Here is a 21,092-nt window from a genome sequence, read left to right on the forward strand (position 1 = left end):
ATTAAAGGGCTCTTTAGGGTTACACATTCATGCAACTCAAGGGGGTTACGGACCCCTTACGTCCTTGCGGACCCTCCTTGCTTCCACCACAAGGGCCGGACGTGCGCCTCCCAAAAAATCGTAACCTTCCGTCGAGGCGACGCAGCAGCAAGGGCTGGGATTGGTCCGCTTACTAAACCCCGACGCAGAACCATAAAAGTTCACGACTGCGTTGAAGCAGTCTGCGTAGGTCATTGCGTTGTGCAGTCTGCGTGGTCATTGCGTTGCGGGAACATGAGACCATAATCAGCCCTTCTGACCTGAACAAAACCAATCATCATTCAGAACAGAAAAGGAGAAATATAGTATTTGTTCACATATACACTTGGCCTAAACTTGTTTATGGTGTTGATGTGAGAGCGCACAACACTACACACTTGCATGTTGCTTTAGTTTGGTCGGAGCCCACTTTGTCTGTCCCGCGTTTTTGTGTGAAAACACAAAAACACGACACATTTAATCGGTGAGAGGAACAATTTGACACTCATGACTTTTCGTTTAGCAGATATGTCTTGCGTCTGCAATCGCTTTTGTAACTTTCTTCGTGATTCTTCTGAGCCGTCAGGGGACTCGGCGACACGGCGTGCGATGTGATTAAAAACGTGAATTTGACGAGGTTAAGCTCAGCTTGTCATTTAGCATAAATCACACTGCTCTCGCACGCCGTCATTACAATACAATGTCTTGGACGTCGCACGGGGGAGGTGGGGGAGGGTAGCTGGGATTCAACATCTTTTCACTCGTCGAAAACAGAGTGCCGAAGAACCCTGAAGGTGATGCAAATAAGGTAATAAATAAAATACTTCTAACAGAAAAGGAAAAAAAATAGGCTTTTATTCACTGTCACCTGCGTGGCGGTGCGAGAGGATGTTAAAGCGCGTGGCAAGTGTGGGATGTAAGTCATTATTTCTGACAAAGTGCATGGGGGGCTCGGGAACTTTTCTTTTATCTTTACAATCCCAGTGATAACCTGAAGTGGAAACAAATAAATGCAGCTCTTGTAAGGCTTGTGGGGGAAGATTGCGAAGTGCACTGCTCTGGGCGCACACGCAGACATGTACACACACACACACACACACACACACACACACACACACACACACACACACACACACACACACACACACACACACACACACACACACACACACACACACACACACACACACACACACAATATTAAGGAAAGCACTGAGGTTTTTCTCGATGGATTTGTTGAAAAGAGTGATTTGCATATCTTGTATTTTCCCTTATTTCCCCATTAGTTTGTATTCATACCACACAAACACACACTCCCGCTCCTGTTTATCACCAACACGCCCTTTGGTCTCAATCTGGCAATTGCACACCCTTTAACCACTATCGCCATGCCGATGACAATCAGATTAACTACACTACCAAACCCCGCCCCTTTGCACCTGTCCAATCAACAGCTGCCCTCTCTCACTCAAGTCCACTCTGCTCATGTGCTTCACCCAATCCAACCTCCACCTCTTCAGGTTAAGCTCCAGGTCAGGGTCCTCACCCACCAACCCCATGGTAGGGGCCCTCTCAGTGGAGTGGCCCCTCACTGGAGGGGCCACAGCCAGGCTGAAGGGACCTGGTCCTGGACAGTAAGTAAGTAAGTAAGTAAAATTGATTTATAAGGCACATTTAAAAACAGTTTTCACTGGCCAAAGTGCCTCACATGGTGCAAAAAGGCATATAAAATAAGACATACCACATACATAGAGAGTACATGAAAAACATAAAAATAAACAACATATCACAAAAGGGGAGAAAAGGCCAGGGAGAAGAGGTGTGTTTTGAGCCTAGATTTAAAAATGGTGACGGAAGGAGCGTCTCTAATTGAAGGCGGCAGTTCGTTCCAAAGGCGAGGGGCTGCCACAGCAAAAGCCCTGTCGCCCCTCTGTTTTAATCTAGTGCTTGGAACGTGCAGGAGGCCCATACTACATGATCTAAGGGACCTGGGATAGGCTACAGACTGTTCAGGCGTCTGCAACCACACAGACTCCTCCTCTCCCAGAGCTGCCACCCCCCCCTGACAAACCCCTTATACACTTCTCAGACTCCTTCGATGCTGAAAATAAATCAGTGGATAATCAGCAGACTATCCCACCGAGTGATGCAACGGATATCATTCATCTCCACACTGATGCAGCATGATCAACTACACACACTCGTGACTGGCTCTCTCTCTCTTTCTGCCAACCACACCATGACGTGTGCAGAGCATTGCATAGAGCACACCACATCGAAAGAACACTGCATAGAGTTCACCACATCAATAGTACACCATGAAGTGTAAAGAGCATTGCATAGAGTACACCACACCTATAGTACACCATGAAGTGTGTAGAGCATTGCATAGAGTACACCACATCTATAGTACACCATGAAGTGTGTAGAGCATTGCATAGAGTACACCACATCTATAGTACACCATGAAGTGTGTAGAGCATTGCAAAGAGTACAATACATCTATAGAACACCACCAAGTGTGTAGAGCATTGCATAGAGTAAATAATAATAATAATAATAATAATTCATTATATTTATATAGCGCTTTTTAATGACCCAAAGAAGCTTACAGTGAAGGGGGGGACCTAACTCACCACCACCAGTGTGTAGCACCCACTTGGGTGATGCACGCCAGCCAACCTGCTCCAGAACGCTCACCACACACAGCTTGAGGTGGAGAGTGAGGGAAGTAATGAGTCAGCCAATTGTACAGGAGGATTATTAGGGGGGGCCAGATTGAATGAGCGTGGTAGGGCCAGGACACCGGGGAAGCCCCTACTCTTTGCCATAAGTGCCCTGGGATCTTTTATGACCACAGTGAGTCAGGACCTCGGTTTTACGTCTTCTCCGAAGGACAGCGCCCTCTACAGCACAGTGTCCCCGTCACTGCAATGGGGCATCGGGATTGAAGAGGGAAGGGGCCAGAGGGAAGAGTGCCACCTATTGGCCGCCACCCGTAACGTGTATAGAGCATTGCATACAGTACACCACATCTATAGTACACCATGAAGTTTTCTTCCTTGCTCATTTCAAGGGAGTTTTCTCTTGCCCTTGTGGGGGCTTGGGTAAAGGGGGGTGTCATAGATATTTGGCCTGTTAAGCCCTTTGAGACTGTAATGGTGATTATGGTGATTGAATTGAACGAAGTATAATGTATATAGAACATTGCATTGAACAGCGACACCCTGTTGCCACCAACAGGTGACTTCTGGGCTACCGTGCTCGTACGCGTGTGCGTACGTGCGTGTGTGCGTGCGTGCGTGCGTGCGTGTGAGCGAGTGTGCGGCAAACCGCGCGGCGCTGCACGCCGCCGCTAATGGCCGACGCGTCAATCAGCATTCCGCTGCGCCCGAGGCGGGACGTGATCACACGCGCAGGGAACGGAGTCAGAGCAGTAAACAAAGAGCCCGGCGGAGAGGGAGATTGAGAGTGAAGGATTAAACCGAGAGAAGGAGAGCCAGCCGGGGCTCTCTCTGATGAGGACCATCTCCCCCCCCCCCCCCCGCCCCCCGGCCCCGGGTGCATCACTTTAACCCTCATCACGTCAGGCCACTCCGTCCATCTCTTGTGCTTTTCCCTCCCCACGCATTCCCTCCATCTGTCACCCCCCCCCCCCCCATGCTGTCCTCACTCCCAGAGGAGGCGGTGCTGCTGGTGGGGTTGGGGGGGTGGTGTTGTCGGGGGAGAGGGGGGGCGAGATCAGAGGGCCTGTGAGTGGCGTGTGTGTGTGTGTGTGTGTGTGTGTGTGTGTGTGTGTGTGTGTGTGTGTGTGTGTGTGTGTGTGTGTGTGTGTGTGTGTGTGTGTGTGTGTGTGTGTGTGGGGGAGAGAGACACCTGTGCATCTGTATGAGCGTAGAGACCCGGTGAGACGCCTCCAGGTGAATTGCCATCTGGAGAATCGAACTCTCCTCCCCAGGAAACACACACACACACACACACACACACACACACACACACACACACACACACACACACACACACACACACACACACACACACACACACACACACACACACACACACACACACACACACACACACACACACACACACACACACACACACTTTTTTCCCCCTCCTGACATCTGCCTATCGTGCAAACACCATTAAAAATGCATGGCATGTCTTGGTGAGCCATGGTAAACTTGCTACTAGCGTGTTTACCCCCCGAACTGCCAGAGATCGGAGGTCTGCCACTCAAATGCAATTAACGTCATTGCATTGAAAACTTCTCGTTGCCTCCCCCCCCCCCCCGCCCACCCGCCGCCCGCCCGCCGTTGCCAGTACAAACGCCACAAGCGTCACGCATCAGACACGTCTACAGCGGCGCCCACCCGCTGGCTTTATTTACCTGGAGTGCGATATTTATTCGAAAAAATATCATCCTGATATTGAGATCTATATTAGCAAATATATGCAGTATTTATATATATGTTGTAGTCTGGTATCTTGTCTGAATAATGAAACAGGTGAGATACCAAATAATTTCACGGTTCCAAAAGGTTCTCGATTTGGCAAGTTCTGGAAAGGGGCCGTGACACCTGAAATGTTTTGTTTTTTTTGTGAATAAATTATCAAATGTGTGTGGGAAATATTTGTTACAAGTAGGTTATAGTTTTGTGCGACATGTCCTCTGGGCCCGTTATGATGCCGTGTGAACAGACAGAAGGGAAGAGAGGGAAGAGGAAAGCTCTTTCTACTGACTTGAGAGGCGTATTGACAGACTTGGAAACATGAATAAATAAAAGGTTTGATTTCAACTCATGGAAGAATGTCCCTTTTACCAGCTGATTGCAGACTGAACACAGAGCACGCGGCAAAGCTCAGTAAGTAGATGAAAAATAATCATTTTGTGCTAATAATCAGTTTGCTTAGTTTGAGCATACAAACAACACACATTAGCCAATGGTAAAACATTTCAGTTATGGCTCCTCCCCCTGATTGTCATTAAGGCTGATCCCACACACCTGCAGGGCCTCTCCACACCAAACACAGCAGCCAAACTCTGCACGGACTTCCAGGAGTTTTTGAAAGGTAAGGTCATAATTAGACTAAAATGCTACTGCTTTTACGGTTTTCATAGTTCTGTTTTTGTCCTTACAAGGCTGGTCTTTAGTTCTTTAGTTGCGTTAATCTCAGAGTAGTGCTGCTGCTAGCTGTTCAACCTACTGGAATAGTACTATTGTATTGTTCTTTGTATTACTCGATATTTGTTATTTCTCTGCATAAACCGGTCTTGGATCCACTCATTTGTGGTTCCCTCTTTGGACCTTGAGTAGGAGGATGGTTTACATGGCCTACAAGGGGGGTTACACACAGCATTCAACATGGAAATAGCCCTTTATCACTGTCTTAAAGGTCCCCTATTTTGACCACCACCAGGTGTTTCAAGCTATTTCACGATCTGCCCTCTGCTTACCTCACTTTGAGGTGAGTAGTATGATAGATGGATAAAACTACCAGCCAACCTATGCACCGATCTATCCATAGTACCTCTGGGTAGACTCTCTTACATGTGATGTCACTAGAGAGTAGATCATAGGTGTAAACATGGATGCTGCAATGACTGCTTAGGCCTGTTGCTAGGATACAGAAACATGGTATACTGTTGGTCAAGACTGGCCTGTAAACGAAAAAAAGTTAAGTTTACTTTACTGAAGAACCAGTTCCTGAAAGACAACGTTTCGAGAAAATAAAACAAGATTGTGTAAAGCGTAAATGTTATTTTACATCAGTCATGTAAAAAATAAACGTCACGTCATGAGAAACTTGGAATTTTCCTTCACCATGCGTCCATCCGACCAGCCCTTCACTTGGCTAAGCTAGGCGAGACAAATTCGTTGCGTGGGAGGAGAGCTGAATTCAGCTTAAAACCTTCCTTGCGTTGCGTAATACTGATTTGTTCCGCCTGCCTGAGGACTAGTAATATAATTAACAGCAAGGGTGGCAGGAATGTGTCGCTAATAAAGATCCGCCATCAAAATGAAGCTTTAGTCACAGCTAACGTCACTCCTCGGCTAAGTTTGGTTTGTCTGACTGTCATTCGATTAAATCTAGCCTGTCCACTCCCTAGCCTTTGGCTGACTAAAAGTTCAGCTCAGTCGACTAGTAGGCCTACCGCCAACAGTGCCGGGAATGGAAGACATTAAACTTGGTTTGTGTTTGTCGGGCTTTGTCGCCTTCAAGTCGGCATGTTCGATAAATAAACAGTAGGGCGGGGACGTCTCTGATGTGCACTTCTGCATCATACGAGGAACTACGTTTGGGAATCAAACTTTTCCCTTCTCCAGACACTTTCTTTCTTCTAATTTCTGCTGTTTCCTGTGTCTTTGAGTCTAATTTATTTTCTCTCACACATGGCGGCGGAGATTGATCCAAGTCATTATGGAATTCTCTAGAGGTAGGGCTCCAAATTAAAAAAGCACAATCGTCTCGCATTTATTCATTGGCAGCAATTATTTTTCTACAAGAGACCCAAGCTCTTGAGGCGCTGCGGTGACTGGAGGGCCCCTAGGGACGACCGGTGTGAGGCAGGACCCTAGCGGCCCCGTTGGTAACAGGCAGCACTTCCAAGGAAATGATTTAATTAAGGCTGGCCGTTGCGCTCTAGGAAGAGATGTGTGAGAAAGAGTTGAATACATGCAAACACATCGACGGGTGAGTTATGGAGCGAGTGATGGGATGCAGGTCTGGGTTGGATGCTCGGCAAAGGTGGGGACGTGGGCCTACCTTTGCTCCACAAGACGTGGAGATGGTGCTTCTCCGGAGGCTGGTTGAGCATTATTAGGCAGATCTTCTGAGTGCCTGTGAGAGGAAACGGAGAGTGGGAGGGGAGGCATTGAAAAAAGGAAGAGATTAGAATGGTAAAACAGAGAATTACTATTTTTTTAAAAGCTAACTGTATCTCATAGCAACAGCTGAGGCGGCAGGTGAGTCTCAGGAAGTGGAGAGTCTCTGGGCATGGCTCTCTGCAGGTGAGACTCTAGCTGTGTTTGACATCGTTCCCTATCATGGATATAGTGCACTATATAGAGTGCTTGCCAATTTGTAGTGGTGTTCGAATTCTCAGTGTTAATTTCATGCACTATATAGTGGACTTGAAATACCCACATTTTGAGTGAACATACAATGTTCCCTACATGTTACTCCCGTATACCATAATGCACTGCGTTGTGTTTTTCCGGAGGAGAAGAATGTGAATAACCGCGAAAACGAATACATTTAATGATGGAGTCTCCGGCTTTCGTTTAGAAATGTCAACCATTTATTTGGGATTTAACATAGAAAATGTAACATTCAAAATTAATAAAAAAACCTTGATCAAGGAAATGTAACATTCAACATCAATACAACCTCCAGCTTTCCTCGCGAGTGCCCGGTTTGTTTATGATGTGGGCGCATCTGTCTGCGTCACACAAATACCAAGCGCATTTACTGACACAAATGACATTTAGAAATGTTCAGCGTGGTGTCCGAATTCTCGTTTGTTAGTTCCCTATATAGTGCACTATATCATAAACACTATATAGGGAAGTGAGTGAGTGAATAGGGAACGATTTCGAACACGGCTTCTGAGTTTGTTGGATTAACACGGAGAACACACGGTTTTGTTCAAGACACTTCCATGAGCAAACATTTTTTTTTGTAAATACACAGGGAGACTGAAAGACGGGATTCAAAGCGCGGGCTGGTCACCTGGAGGCAAGGTGACGGTGCGGCCTGTCGAGGAGGGAGCTCTTCGAATACGGTGGCTGTGGACCTGCGGTGAGTACCTCGCACCTAATTATGTTCCTCAAGTTTAGGAACATACTTCAAGTTTGACACACCATGTGGGGATAGACATTAGATTACGGGCTGTCTACCCAGATAAATAACGAGTGCGGTAGGTCTGGTGCGTAACAATGGGTTACTTGCAAAACCTAACATTAACAGCATCGATTGTCCATTATCAATCAAGGATTCAATTAGAAGTTTCATACACTTTTAGAGTTGGAACCTCTCAGCTAATTGCTACAAAATGTTACACGCTGCACCTTTAAGCAGCATAAATGAATGGACTTTGAAGGAATTTAATGATATTCAAGGCTTAATGGGCTAATATGCTACATGTGAATTTTTCATAATAGGCTTGTCATAAGTGATTCAAGTACTGATATTTTTTTTACAATGGCTTCCGTTTGAGGACTAATGGAAAAGATTTCTTGCTGGACTCTGAGGTACTAATGTGTCATCTTCCAGAAAGGTGCAGTCTAAGGCTTCGTCTTTTCATACGTTTCAGCTTCAGGCATTGAAAACCCCATATGACTGTAAAAGTCAGACTGGCTTTTTTTCACATCTACAGAAAAGGCATTTTACGTTTATTTCCCATATAAAACAAAATAATTTGCATTATACCCCTCCCATGTGTACAGGACAATAAAAACATGTGACTGGACATACCAATTTCTAGCTGACCTAACTTGGAAGTTACCATGAAACAATGGTTATATCACTAATTTGAAAACGATCTGCCAAAAATAAGTTCGCAAAGATTCAGGGGAACACAAATAAGTCAACAAATAGCTCACCCCTTCTCTACATAACACAAATCCTAATTTAAATAACTTAAATCAACAGTATTCTAAATATTGGCCAACATTAACCATGCAGGTTCTGCTACATATCTACTTGTGACATAATTGTTGTCAGCCAGGTGGCTACAGGCTTTCTGAAGTGGGTGGAACAATGGAATCAAAATGTCAATCAACTGACCAAAAATACCCTTATTGCATGCTAAAATAACCTCCACAATCCTCTATTCTTTTAATTGATGCTTTCTACGTAATCATGCCATCGATGAGGCACCATTATTTTCCTCACACTTCCACATAGACAGGCTTCCTCTGACTCAGTTCCAAGGACTCCTTGTTCTGAGTTGTCCTTTCCCAGTATTCCAGTTGTCGGAATGACCTTTCCATAGTCATTCCCCATTTAGAGCCCAAAAGCGTTCCTGAGGTTGAAGGATCAATCTGACATGCCCGCTTTTGTGGCAGACAAGTGAAAAGCACATCAACCTGACAAGTTGGACACTTAGAAAGGGGCCAATTATTTTCCTACACGACAAGGTATTCTGGAACACCCTCTGTATAATAGCTTCAGATGCATTTATCGCTTTAACTGTGGCGGTTCCGGGCCTATTAGCAGCTACTTCACCTTGTCCGCTGCTCTGCGACGCCCTTTATGCCTAGCAGATGCATCTTTCGAGCAGCTAAGCCAGCCAGGAGACGGTGTGGAAATGACTTTATCCTATTCGGTTTGTCAGCACGACTAACAGCGGTGTCACGTTGATGGCGTCAAAAGGGAGAAACATAAATTTATGGAAAGTCCATATCGCAGGACAAGGTCATTTCAGGCAGAAGAGTCAACCAGGATGGAGGAAGAGGGGAGGGCGGGCGAACGGCAAGAGGGGAGAAAACGTGGAGGAGGAGTAGGAGAAGGATAGGTCGGGGAGGGCCAGATTTGCACGCCTTGTCTTTTAATTGGCTAAAAGGTGTAGCGGGAGTAAGAGAGTAAGGTAAGAAAGAGGCTAGCTCAGCCAGCCGTGACACTTGAAGGAGAAATGCGCACACGCCTGTACGTTTCGGGCATACTGTCGCAGGAGACTTCACCTTCTGAGGCATCTAAAAGGGATGAAGGGTACAAAAACAGAAAAGACAGGGACACACAAACATACACTCGCCGAAGGTATGCTAATTATATCTCTCTGATAAAAATGCCCAGCACGATTTAATGGAAACATGTAGTATTCAGATTCCCAGGGGCAGCAATGTCGTATTCAATTTGCTTGTACACACGAAGGCACAAGAGCCAAGATTTGACAAACTCACACCCTAGAGTTGACACCAAATCCTAGGTTTGACGTCTCCAGGCAATCACGAGGCGACATCGGCTGTCAGGGCACCTTAAAGCAGTGCATTGACACGACCGTATCAGCAGCAGCTTCGTTAATTCTCTACGGTAACCATGCAACCGTGGTGAACCAAAAGAACATGGTCTTCGCTCTTCACGCACTTCAGATGTGCACTCGGAGGCCTCGAGTGAGCGTGGCCTTAAGAAGCCGATAATTTGGTCGACTGTTGAATCCTGATGAATTCTCCTGGGATGGGCTTCCTTGCTGATTTTGGTCCTTATAATTGATTGGCTTTTCTCTATTTGTGGGTGCGTGTACTGTGTGTAAAGCTTGCGTAACCCCTGACGCATGCATGTAGAAACATCCGGTAACAAATGCATCGATCCAGTAATAATGGAGAATCCAGTGTGTAAACACTTTCACCCAGGCATGGACACGGACATGGATACACGCACTTAAAATCATGTCAACAGACAAATACACGCGCACACACACACACACACACACACTCTCTTACATTGTTGTTCTTCTCCTTCAGCCAGTTGATTACAGCAATTTGACACACTCCAGTGCTACGGCGGGAATCAAAAGCGAGCAAGGGGACAAGGTAAGGCGTGGAGCAGGGGAAGGATGCCAGACGAAAAGAAGCAAAAGCACAGAACCCAGGAGGGGAGGCAATAGGCGGTGGGCGAGGGACAGCTTGAGCGGGGATGACCAAACACAAGAAGACATTCTCTGTCGTTCTCTGGGTTTCTTTCCCGCTTTATTTGGCAGATCTACACAGGGAGCTTAGTGGCCGACAGAGCGAGAAAGAACTGCGCGCGTGTGTCCGACAGCCGCCATCTTCCCAACGGAGGCCAGCCGGCTGCTGTGTGTCTGCTACTGTTTCAGACACTGTGACGTACCAGCGCCATTTGGGGAAGTTAGGTTATGAACATGGCTTCCTACCCGGAGCACTGAAATGAAAAAATTAAAAAAAGCACTCCTGGGTGGCTTTGTTTAAAATTAGACAAGATATTCACTTTGTCTTTCAGTGGGATAAATTAGTTCTGGTCAATTATATTCAACTTCTTCAAGTGTTACATGTGCAACTTACAGCAGACTGTGCACATGTTTCATCACTCGCTAATGATATGATTGAGTCTCGTAAAGCACAAGTCCTTCAGACGGTCTGTCTGGTATGAGTGTGCCTGTGCCTGATCAGTTTGTCCACGACTTGAGCACGCATTCTCATGGTTGTAATTATGACAGTGGATTGTTTGTTCATCCCCCAAAGAGTCTTTGTGATTGTCAGAGAAGGAAGCCTATGAGAGGCAGATTGACAGTAATGAGACTCTTGCCGAAGGGAACTCTGGTACCTTGTGTCTGGCTTGATGGACACAAGGTTCCACAGTTCCTTTTGTACCACAGTTTTTCAACCTCAGTGTGTTTTTGTGTGGTTGTTTTCTTTGTGTGTTTGTGCATGTTTTATTTCTTCTGTGTGTTTGTGTGCTTTATTCAACTCAAGCATGCATGTGTCTGGATTTTTTGTGTGTGTGTGTGTGCGCACACTTGTAGTCAGTTGTGTGTTTTCTGGTGCATGATACCTGAGGGCAGCAGGCAGTCCAAAGGTGTCAACTGCTCGTCCATGACTGGCATCCACCGAAGCCCTCCACCACCTTACACTGACCAGCGCTTACTCAACTGGAACACAGCAAAAGTAGAGAAGCCATTAACCTTACTTTCTTTTCCTCTTTTCACCGCATTTGTGTATTTATTGAATCCATCTACCCGTGCCTTCTTTTCTGTAATGATGTAATGGATTTATTGTACACGCAGAATGTTGAATGGAGATTTCTAAAGGCAGCAATTTCACAATTGATTTGATATTATTAAACACATCTAGAAATAATGAAGCAAAACAAGGGTAGAGCATTGCAGTTGGAGGCCCTAATACAAAACGAAAACCCAATGTTTTCAATTATTCTTGGTCCCCTTTTCTCGTTCTATTCCTTATTCCACCTTTTATTTTGGTGGTGGCAGGCATTGGAATGGGAAGTGCGATAGACGAAACTCACTCTCGAATGGTGCTTTGCAACACTTACTGGTGATGTTTTTTGAAACGTATTATTTTAATAATTTTTGTGTTGAGACTGAAATGTTAATCAAATTAATTTGCCAAAAGAAAAAAATAAAACTGCAGTAATGTATTAAATATTGGCAATAGACGAGGGGTTTTATCTATGAATTATTTTGTTAAGATTATATGTTCCACCGAGAATGACTTATCTCATTGAGCACACTGGCGGGGTAAATTAGCAAAAATGTGCCTAATTAAGGTTTAATTAAATTTGTGCCTTTTAATTTAGTCTGATTTTTGTTGGTGCTGTATAGCCCATAATACCTAATATTTCCCTTTTCATACAATTTATGTCTAAATGTAGGCATAGTAACTTGTATACCTAATTTATCTGTACCCACTGGAAAGCTTTGATGAACAGTTTATTGCTTTTTATAAAATAAAGCCGCCTATGCATTTAAATGTGTCACAGTCCCCAATCCCCATAAGATTGTTTGCCTGAGCGTTCTTGACATCAAACACTGTTGGTTGTCAATCATTCTCCCGATAGAGGCATGCCAGCATGATAGTGCTGTGAATAAGTAATACAAGCCTGTTTCCATACTGATTGAATAGTTTTGACTCCTACTGAGTCAAATCCACTAGTATTACGTTATATTGCAAATGCGTTCACAAAATGGGTGGGATATCTGCTTGCAATAAAATGTAATGCATTGGATGTGCAGAGGTTCAGGTCAGGTCATCACAGGTCAGAATACATCCGAGTGTTTCCAAGCAGCCACAGGTATTGCATATCGAACGTCTCGCAGACGAACAAGAGAGCCGGCATCAGACCTGAAGAACAATACCAAAGGTCTTCAGTGTTTACACAATGTCAATAAGGTTAACTTGTGAGCCGAGTGACGGTTCAACCCCAAGGATGACCCAATGCACCACTGCAAAAGCAAAAAGCAATAGCTGAAACCATTGGTTATTAAAACCTCGGGTCCCTGTTGTGTAACGTTATTAAAACAAATGGATATTAGTGACGATCTCACCTGTTTCTTTATGTTACACAATGCTGGGTTACGAGTGGACGTTGACTGGTGATCTGACAGACGCAAGACCTACTGTTTAAAAACCGTCAGTAACACACATTGCCCGGTCAGAAGAACTATCAGAGAGGAGATGGCATCAGTGAACTCTCATCACGCCTTCTCTCTTGGCACATGCGATCTGATTTGACAACTGCAAAAAGTGGGTTGTCATCCGAAACATCGACCGCTACGTACTTTTGGCTCGAAAAATAAGTCTGAGGACGTGGAAAAAGAGTCCTTACTAAGAGGAAATGTACACCGTAGACACCCGATGAGGTTGGTTGCCACCGCAAAACCGTATATTGTGTAGATTGACAGTAAATTTAGAGAATGGAGGAGACTTAAGTCATTAGTTCCTGGTCCGTTTTGTAAACAACCAACAAGAGTGCACGGTCCTCCCGCAGAGAGCGATCCTGAAGTGAAACAAAATACCCCCAGTTTGTTATGAGGACACCTAGAGGTTGTGATTTGAATAGGTATATTCTCCTACCGAAATGCTCGGTTATCGTTGTAGTACAAGTGTTCATCAATGCTAAGCATAGTAAATTGTGAAAGAAAACGTTATTTGGGGCTTTTTTGTATAAAAAAAACAACTATCAGTTAAATGTTACTTATTTTCAAGTTATTAGGAATAGAAAACAAGTTAAGATATTGTGCCACTTATCTCAAGTGTCCTAGTGGATTTTGGCTAATTTCAATGCACAACGGAAAACATGTTTCCATAGCGGTTTGTATTAGAAATATAAATGATTGCCCCATGCTCTAATTAACTAAATTGCAATGTATTTCTCTTTTTTTTCCTCCGATTTATTACTCACTCACTCACTCACTCACTCACTCACTCACTCACTCACTCACTCAGATACAGTCACAAGCACACAGAAAACGAAGAATATATTCACAAACAGGACATCGGAATAAAAAATAAAAATCACATTTGAAGTGACTGACATGCACAAACACTCACAGACATACACCCACGCACACAGTCAGGTCTGAAATGACGCTGTCGTCTGAGACGGGAGAACCTGCAACGTTGAAGTGAGAAAGCAAATCTTTCTCAAGGTGAATCTGCTCCGGAGGCTCGTTAAGACAAACGCTCCCCCATCAATCAGCAGCTGTCCCTCTGCCCGATAGGCTGCAGCACAGCGGAGGGGTGTGCGCACGGAATGTACTGCGGGCACATGAACACACACTCGCATACAAATACACACTCAAATTCACACACACGCACATATTTTTCCTTTGCACGCCTATGCATAGCATGTGCTAATGCACGTTCACAGACCATTCATATGCACAGGAAGTCATCGATTATTTTGCGTATGCATTATAAATACACCTATGAATAAATTCAGGCAGGAGTGCATTCTTCATTGTTTTTTCGAGGCCACACTGGCTGAATGCTTTATCTGTCTATCGCTTCAACTCTTTCTCTCTTACTCCATCCCTCTCTCCCACACATTATCTTTATCCCTCCATCTTTCTCTCTCTCTCTCGCTCTTGCTCTAAATCGACTCTGACCTAGCTTTCTTTGCTGCCCGTATGGATACATGTCTTGTTTTTCATGATTCTCTCACCTTCCTATATCATTATGCATCATTGCTGCTAACATCTTTTAATAACTCACTCAACTCCACATCACCATCAACCTAGTCACTCGTCATCACCCTCCAAATTCCCAAGGCTCTATCTGCATGTTTTTCCCCTTCTTTCAAGGTTGTCATCAAGACGTTTTTCCTTTTGGTTTGAATCCATTCAGAGAGATCATTTGAATATTATAGTTGCCTGACGAATCTGCATCCATCTCGGATTCCTCTTGCTGTTTATGAGATGCCAATTAAAACACAGACGAGACTCAAACGTGCAAACTCTTGGATTGCTCTCCATCTCCCATTGACTGAGGGAAAAAAACCTCTTAGTTTTGCATAGTGTTCATAAAAAAGTACAACAATCTCCCAAACTTTCTCCATTCTAAGTTGTTGGCCCTTTTGTTTTTGTTTTTTCCATCCCGTCTCCTTCCACTCCCCTTCTCCCCCCAGTGGTTCCCTCTCTCTGACGTCCCCTTCCTCCCTCCCTCTCTCAATTCTTAACATCCTCCCTCTCGCCCTCCCTCCCTCCTTCCCACCCGTCCTCCCTCCCTCCAACCCATCCTCCCTCCCTTTCCTCCCCTCCCCTCAGTCTCTGTCATTTTAAACAAGTTGTTTTTACAGGTTGGCTTTACATACTCGCCAATGCCGCATTATTTATAATTTGAGATGACAGAGAAAAGTCAAAATCAGAGTGACTGCACTTTGATAACCGACAGCCCCACATAGGCAATTCAGTTCAGTTGAAGGTAAAAAAAATAAGAAAAAAGAGAAGAACAAAATACTCATACATCAGTGAAGAGGCAGCTCAATGAGCTCTGAGAACGAGGAGGGGAGGGTGTTTTGTATAGGCAACTGTAGCTATCTAGCAGAGTAAATGGCTGGCCTGGCCCGGCATTACACACCGAACCGAACGAGGACAGGGCGTCGATAAATCAACAACATGGCCGCCGTCGCCGCAGTCTCTCCTGCCGGGACAGAGACGCAGTGTACTTCATCCAAGCCAGAGGGCCCTGACCAGGGGTTCAGCAGGAGAACAGCCAGCAGTGGAGCAAAACAGAAAAGTGTGTTACTTTGCGACAGAGTTGCATTAGGGAACTTTGCCCATGGTCATTTTCAGTTTTTCTTCTATGCAAAAAGTACACTTTTCTACATATACACTTCAGGGCTCTACTGCAATGCTTTATTTTCGCTTAATCTTCCAAATCCAATAAGAAATGTGGATGTCTTGACAAATTGGCAAATGAACTCCTTTTTAAAAGCACATTATTCAGAAGGGATAGTGATGGGCAACTGAAGCTGCAGATATCGATTAATCACCCTGCTCTAAGAGTGTTTTTTTAATGAACTTTGCTTACTTGAGCTGCAGTCAAGAGTGACCATACAGGATGTTGTGATTCAGAACGTGGTTATTGACCTTTGGCCTCAGCCTTCCTGTTCCGCCACAGGAAATTGATCCAGGTCGACCCTTCAGAGTACGACAGCAGCAGCCTTCGCGGCATCCAGTTCATCTTCACATCGCTTCCTGGCCCCTATCTATCTAGTTGGATAAGACAAGGTTGTGACGCACACACGCATTTCACCTTAAGGCATTGCATAGTCGTGTGAGTAGAACTTCCACCATTGTGTTTGTGTGTTGGTGTGCTTATGTATGTTTGTGTGTTTGTGCATGTGTGTTAGTACAGCTTTGTGTGTGTGTGTGTGTGTGTGTGTGTGTGTGTGTGTGTGTGTGTGTGTGTGTGTGTGTGTGTGTGTGTGTGTGTGTGTGTGTGTGTGTGTGTGTGTGTGTGTGTGTGTGTGTGTGTGTGTGCTGCATTTATTTATTACCCAATACATTCACCCAGGTTGGCCAGCCTTAGCCTACAGCCAGTGGTGGAAGCAGTGTTGGGAGACAATTAAAGCAATTTCGAGCGTCTATTGCCACTCTGGTGAGGAGAGGGAAGCGCATGGGGCAGCGAGTGGTCTGCGGTTGATACACAAGGGCCACTGAGAGCATCGCTAGGCTGGTACGAACGCTGGGGGTAGTGAGGGGAGTTGTGAGGTAGGGGAGGGAGGTGATGGAGGGCCAGTGGTGCACGGGAGTAGGAAGGCTGGGGGGTCTGCACTGTAAGCAGAAAAGCGTGGGTCGGTGTCGAAGGAGAAGGGAGGAGGTGGAGAATTTCTTTGGGCCATGCTTGAGTGAGCTCAGCGTTCTGGATCGCGGAGCTATGTGTGTGTGTGTGTTTTTTTTGTGTTTGTGGGGGTGAGGGATAAAGAGAATGTTGTGTGTGTGTATGTATGGTTGTGTGTGTGTGTCGTTGTGTGTATGCATGTATGGTTCTGTGTGTGTGGGTGAGAGATAAAGAGTGTGTGAGTGTGTTTTTGTAAAGTATTCACCCTTGGAGTTTTCTAAAAGTGTAACAGTAAGTAACAAAGATAGGGGGTTTTCATTACAAATAGAAGGTTATACAGGCATAGCGTACAAACTTTATTTGTGGAAAGAAAGAGCAGCCTTCTACGCTCTACAAATCAATAAACCCTTCTGTATAGTTCTGCTTCCTTTCACCTCAAAGTTTTATCTTTCATACATGAAGATTTCATTAACATTCAAATACTTTCATAGGGCTGTCTTACCATTTCTGTCTCCCTGTCTTCTCCGCTCTGTTTCCACAGAGGCACCTTTCAGCTGTCTACCTGACCTGCCACTGTGTATGTGTGCGTATGTGTGCATGTGTGTTGTCAACAAGCTAGACACCGAGACCATGTGAAGCTGACAGTGACGACACACACACACACACACACACATTTGTAATTTCTCCTCTTACTGTTCGCTGCTGTTGCGTCCCTCTTTCATGTGTTGTTGAGAGGCACATGAAAAAAAGATGGCTATTACTTTTCTTCCTTCATTTTTGTCATGCTGAACGGGAACAAAAAAACCCAGCAGATGTTTAAAGTCGGTTCTAGATATGTGTTTTAAGTGTGCGTGTCTGTGTTTGTGAGTTTGTTCATGTGCAGTTCTCCTTATAGTTAGTCTTCATTCCTTCTTATTGTATGTATGAATTTATGTGTGGATGGATGGATGGATGGTGTGTGTGTACGTGTGCATGTTTGCGTGTGTGTGTGTGTGTGTGTGTGCGTGTGCGCATTTAAGGATGGGCGTACACAAGGACATTTAGGAATAGAGAAAGCATTTGTAAATGGCAGGACTTAGCTGCATGCACACACATGCACACACAATGACACACACTACTCAAAGCCTCCAGTATGTCAAAGGGGTTACACTATGACAACCCCTACCTGTACAAGTGGATTATATAGTTACCACTAGGTTCAGCGTTTCAACCTCCTTCCAGAATTGCACTCGGCATTGAAAAAGGTGCAGTCTGATTCCACAAGCTGCCACTTCAGCTCATCTTGAAGTGATGAAACGTGTGTGTGTGTGTGTGTGTGTGTGTGTGTGTGTGTGTGTGTGTGTGTGTGTGTGTGTGTGTGTGTGTGTGTGTGTGTGTGTGTGTGTGTGTGTGTGTGTGTGTGTGTGTGTGTGTGTGTGTGTGTGTGTTAGCGCAGGCAATATCACTCTACATATTCCTGAATAAAACAATTCCAAATCCCATTTGAAAAGCTTATTAAATGATTTATCGTTGTTCCAATTTTTTTGTTTTTCGTTTGCTTTCGAAGGCAGTGCAGAAAGTAATATATCCCCCCCCCTCCCCCCTTCCCAAAGCAAATGTGAAAGCAGTTGAGAAAATCACAAATCTTCTATATATAAGTGCATATTGGCACTTACAAATCGCAACTTTGCAGAGTTTTTTACATGACATCGAGAAATGGAAACCAAAAAAGCGTGATTTTCAGCTTTGCTAGGCCACACACTGGTCTTCACCCTGGGGGGGGGGGGGGGGGGGGGGGGCTTATTAACACAAGTGACTTTCACTCTTATAAATTAACCTTCGACAGGCAGAGGTGCTAAGTGCCTTGCCCAAGGACACCCAATACCTTGTTTTGTACTTCGAATTGTACCGTGTTTTTTTGTGGTTTGTTTCAGTTCTGTCGTCCTCTTCCCCCCGCCTCCCCCCTCTTCCTTACTCTTTCTCTTTCTTTATCACTCTCAAGTGAACGATTAGGACAAACATCTCCGCCGACCCCCTCGCGGTCTTTCTTGCCATGGGCGCAGACCTGTGTAATCGTTAAAAAACATGATTGCTGCTATGACTTACCTGGCGGGGGACACGCGATCGGGGGGACTGAAGAGATCAGAGTGCTGTCGGTGTGAATCCTCCTGCCATCAGCAGCCAGGGAGGAAGTTATGGGGGGCATGACAACGCAATAACTCCTCTTCATAAACTGTGGCCTCGGGGCCTTGGTTTAAATCTGGGCTCAGCATGTGCTGCTCACACTGATTCGGCTGTCAATGAGGTGTAAGAGTTATTTGGGGGGGGGTCTTGAAGCTTTGAGTTGAGCGGGGCTACCAGGTATGGTGTTTGTTTTTGATTCCATGAGGTTTGGCTCTCAACTTGTCTGTCTGTGACCGTTTTTTGTTTTCCTATTTTTTTTCACAGCACTCGACTTTTCTAACAACACACTTATGGACAAGATGGAAAACGTACAGGTGTGCTGACGGACGTTTAGGTGGCAAACAGTGAACCGTTTCTCTGAACACCCATGATAATGGCTGCTGCCAGGGTAATAAGGGAAGGAGAAAATAAAGAAAACTTGGAGGAAAGGAGAACCGTTGGGTAGTTTGCTTGAACTTTCACTTCCCCTAGTTGTCAGTGTGAAAACTACATTCATTTATGTAGTCATTATATTAGTGTGCTCTGCCAATAGCTTTTGCCAGGGGGCAGGATGCTCTGTCACGCATGCATACGCACGCACGCACGTGCACGCACACACATTGCCGGCATATGTCATCAGGATGCAGGGTGACAGGCGCTTCTGCATGGCAGGCGGCGAGAAGCAGATCGATAGCAGCTCAGTTTAGCATATCAGTCGAAATGGGACATTTAAACGGTGACCTTCCCAATGTTTGCGCTGTCGCACGTAAAAAAGGAATGGCATTTATTGACATCGTTAGCCCGTCATCAGCCAAAAGTGAGAGATCACGGCTGGTGTTTTTTTTTTTATTGGTCAGACCCTTTCCCTCGATGTGGCAGACATGGACGGCCCTGTTAACATTAAAACAAGTCACAGAGCCCTCCTGTTGCTCTTATCCCCCATAATCAATCCTCCACATATTTCCTCTGTAATGTATTTTCCTAAAACATCTGTGTTCCACAGCCACCAAGCTTAGGAACAGCTTGAGTGAATCTCTGCTGCATCCCCCCCCTGTGTGTTGCCAAATGGTTTGGTCCAGGACGACATTAAGACCCACCCGAATAGAGAATGTCTCCTAATGTTTCTCAAACTCCAATTTGAGAAACAAATGTTATGTTTACTGTAGAAAAAGAAGAGAAAATAAAGATGTGCGCGTTTGTGGGGGTGTGGGTGTGTGTGTGTGTGTCTTGTAGAGTGGAAAAGCTTACCCGGGAGACCCAGGAGAAGTTTGTGCTGTGTCATCTCTGCCTGGTCACTCTGCCTCAGATTTAAACAGCCGCTACACGCACGTGCACACGCACACGCAAGCGCGCACATCTATATAGGAGATATCCTCATAGAATACATTCAGATGTAACAGAGACCCTCTCTTATAGCAAACTTATTCACAGTGAAAAAAGGATTGAATATCTAAATGCATTGTTTGCAATATTTCTCATGGATATTACATTATATTTCACTCATAAATAATTGAATTGTATTGATTTCATTATATCCAGAACAGACAGATCTGATCATATACAACCCAGAATGCACTGCATCAATTGAAGCCTAACCCTAACTATTGTCCAACCACCTGCGTTGTCCAACACCATCAAGCCGAATCCAAATGACCTGTATATAAGACAACCGCACCCTCTCTTGAACACTTCATGCCGCTCCCGTTGGGTGGTGTAGTGTATCGACTTCCTGAATGGTCCCTCACCTCGTTAATACAAGCAGATTCTCCCGGCAGTAACTCAAAGAGGCACTGACCTGGAGCGTGTCAAAAATACGCATTTGTTCTCTATAGCGTTTAATGAGGGCCGGCACAGTGCAAATCGCCCGCAGGATAGGACTCTGTCAGATAAACGCCCCGCATTTGGTCAAGTGTTTTATTATTTGATAATTTATTCATTCACTGCTGTAGAATATACCCATTAGGCTTGTTTGTAAAAAGACGATGTGTGGACAAAGGCAGTCTTTGTTCATGTACGTGACATGGGTGACCTGAACACATGAACCATTTGCCTTGACTCACACTTTAATAACACTCATATGCTGCTCATATTGTAGGACTAAAAGCCGCTGTCGGTAAGCGTTAAGAGCTATAATTTGAGAATATGTGTTCTGGTTGCCTGTGCGAA

The 21,092-nt window shown here is 45.0% G+C and overlaps 1 protein-coding gene and 1 long non-coding RNA gene across 2 annotated transcripts in view; one reads left to right on the forward strand and one right to left on the reverse strand.

Moving 5' to 3' along the window:
• tpk1 (thiamin pyrophosphokinase 1) overlaps positions 1-13,486 on the reverse strand; it is a 70,524-nt gene extending 57,038 nt beyond the window's left edge. The window contains exons 1-3 of the mRNA XM_056583936.1: positions 13,046-13,486; positions 11,536-11,632; positions 6,790-6,864 (exon numbers count right to left, since the gene is read on the reverse strand). Coding sequence (XP_056439911.1) covers positions 6,790-6,864; positions 11,536-11,587 — 127 coding nt within the window. The 5' untranslated portion in view covers positions 11,588-11,632; positions 13,046-13,486. The remainder of the gene's footprint in view (positions 1-6,789; positions 6,865-11,535; positions 11,633-13,045) is intronic.
• The window catches only part of LOC130376995 (uncharacterized), a 49,275-nt gene continuing 33,205 nt past the window's right edge, over positions 5,023-21,092 (forward strand). Inside the window, exons 1-2 of the long non-coding RNA XR_008894117.1 lie at positions 5,023-5,094; positions 7,717-7,824. This is a non-coding gene — a long non-coding RNA (uncharacterized LOC130376995). The remainder of the gene's footprint in view (positions 5,095-7,716; positions 7,825-21,092) is intronic.

The sequence above is a fragment of the Gadus chalcogrammus genome, chromosome 23, assembly GCF_026213295.1.
Source record: "Gadus chalcogrammus isolate NIFS_2021 chromosome 23, NIFS_Gcha_1.0, whole genome shotgun sequence".
NCBI lineage: Eukaryota > Metazoa > Chordata > Actinopteri > Gadiformes > Gadidae > Gadus > Gadus chalcogrammus.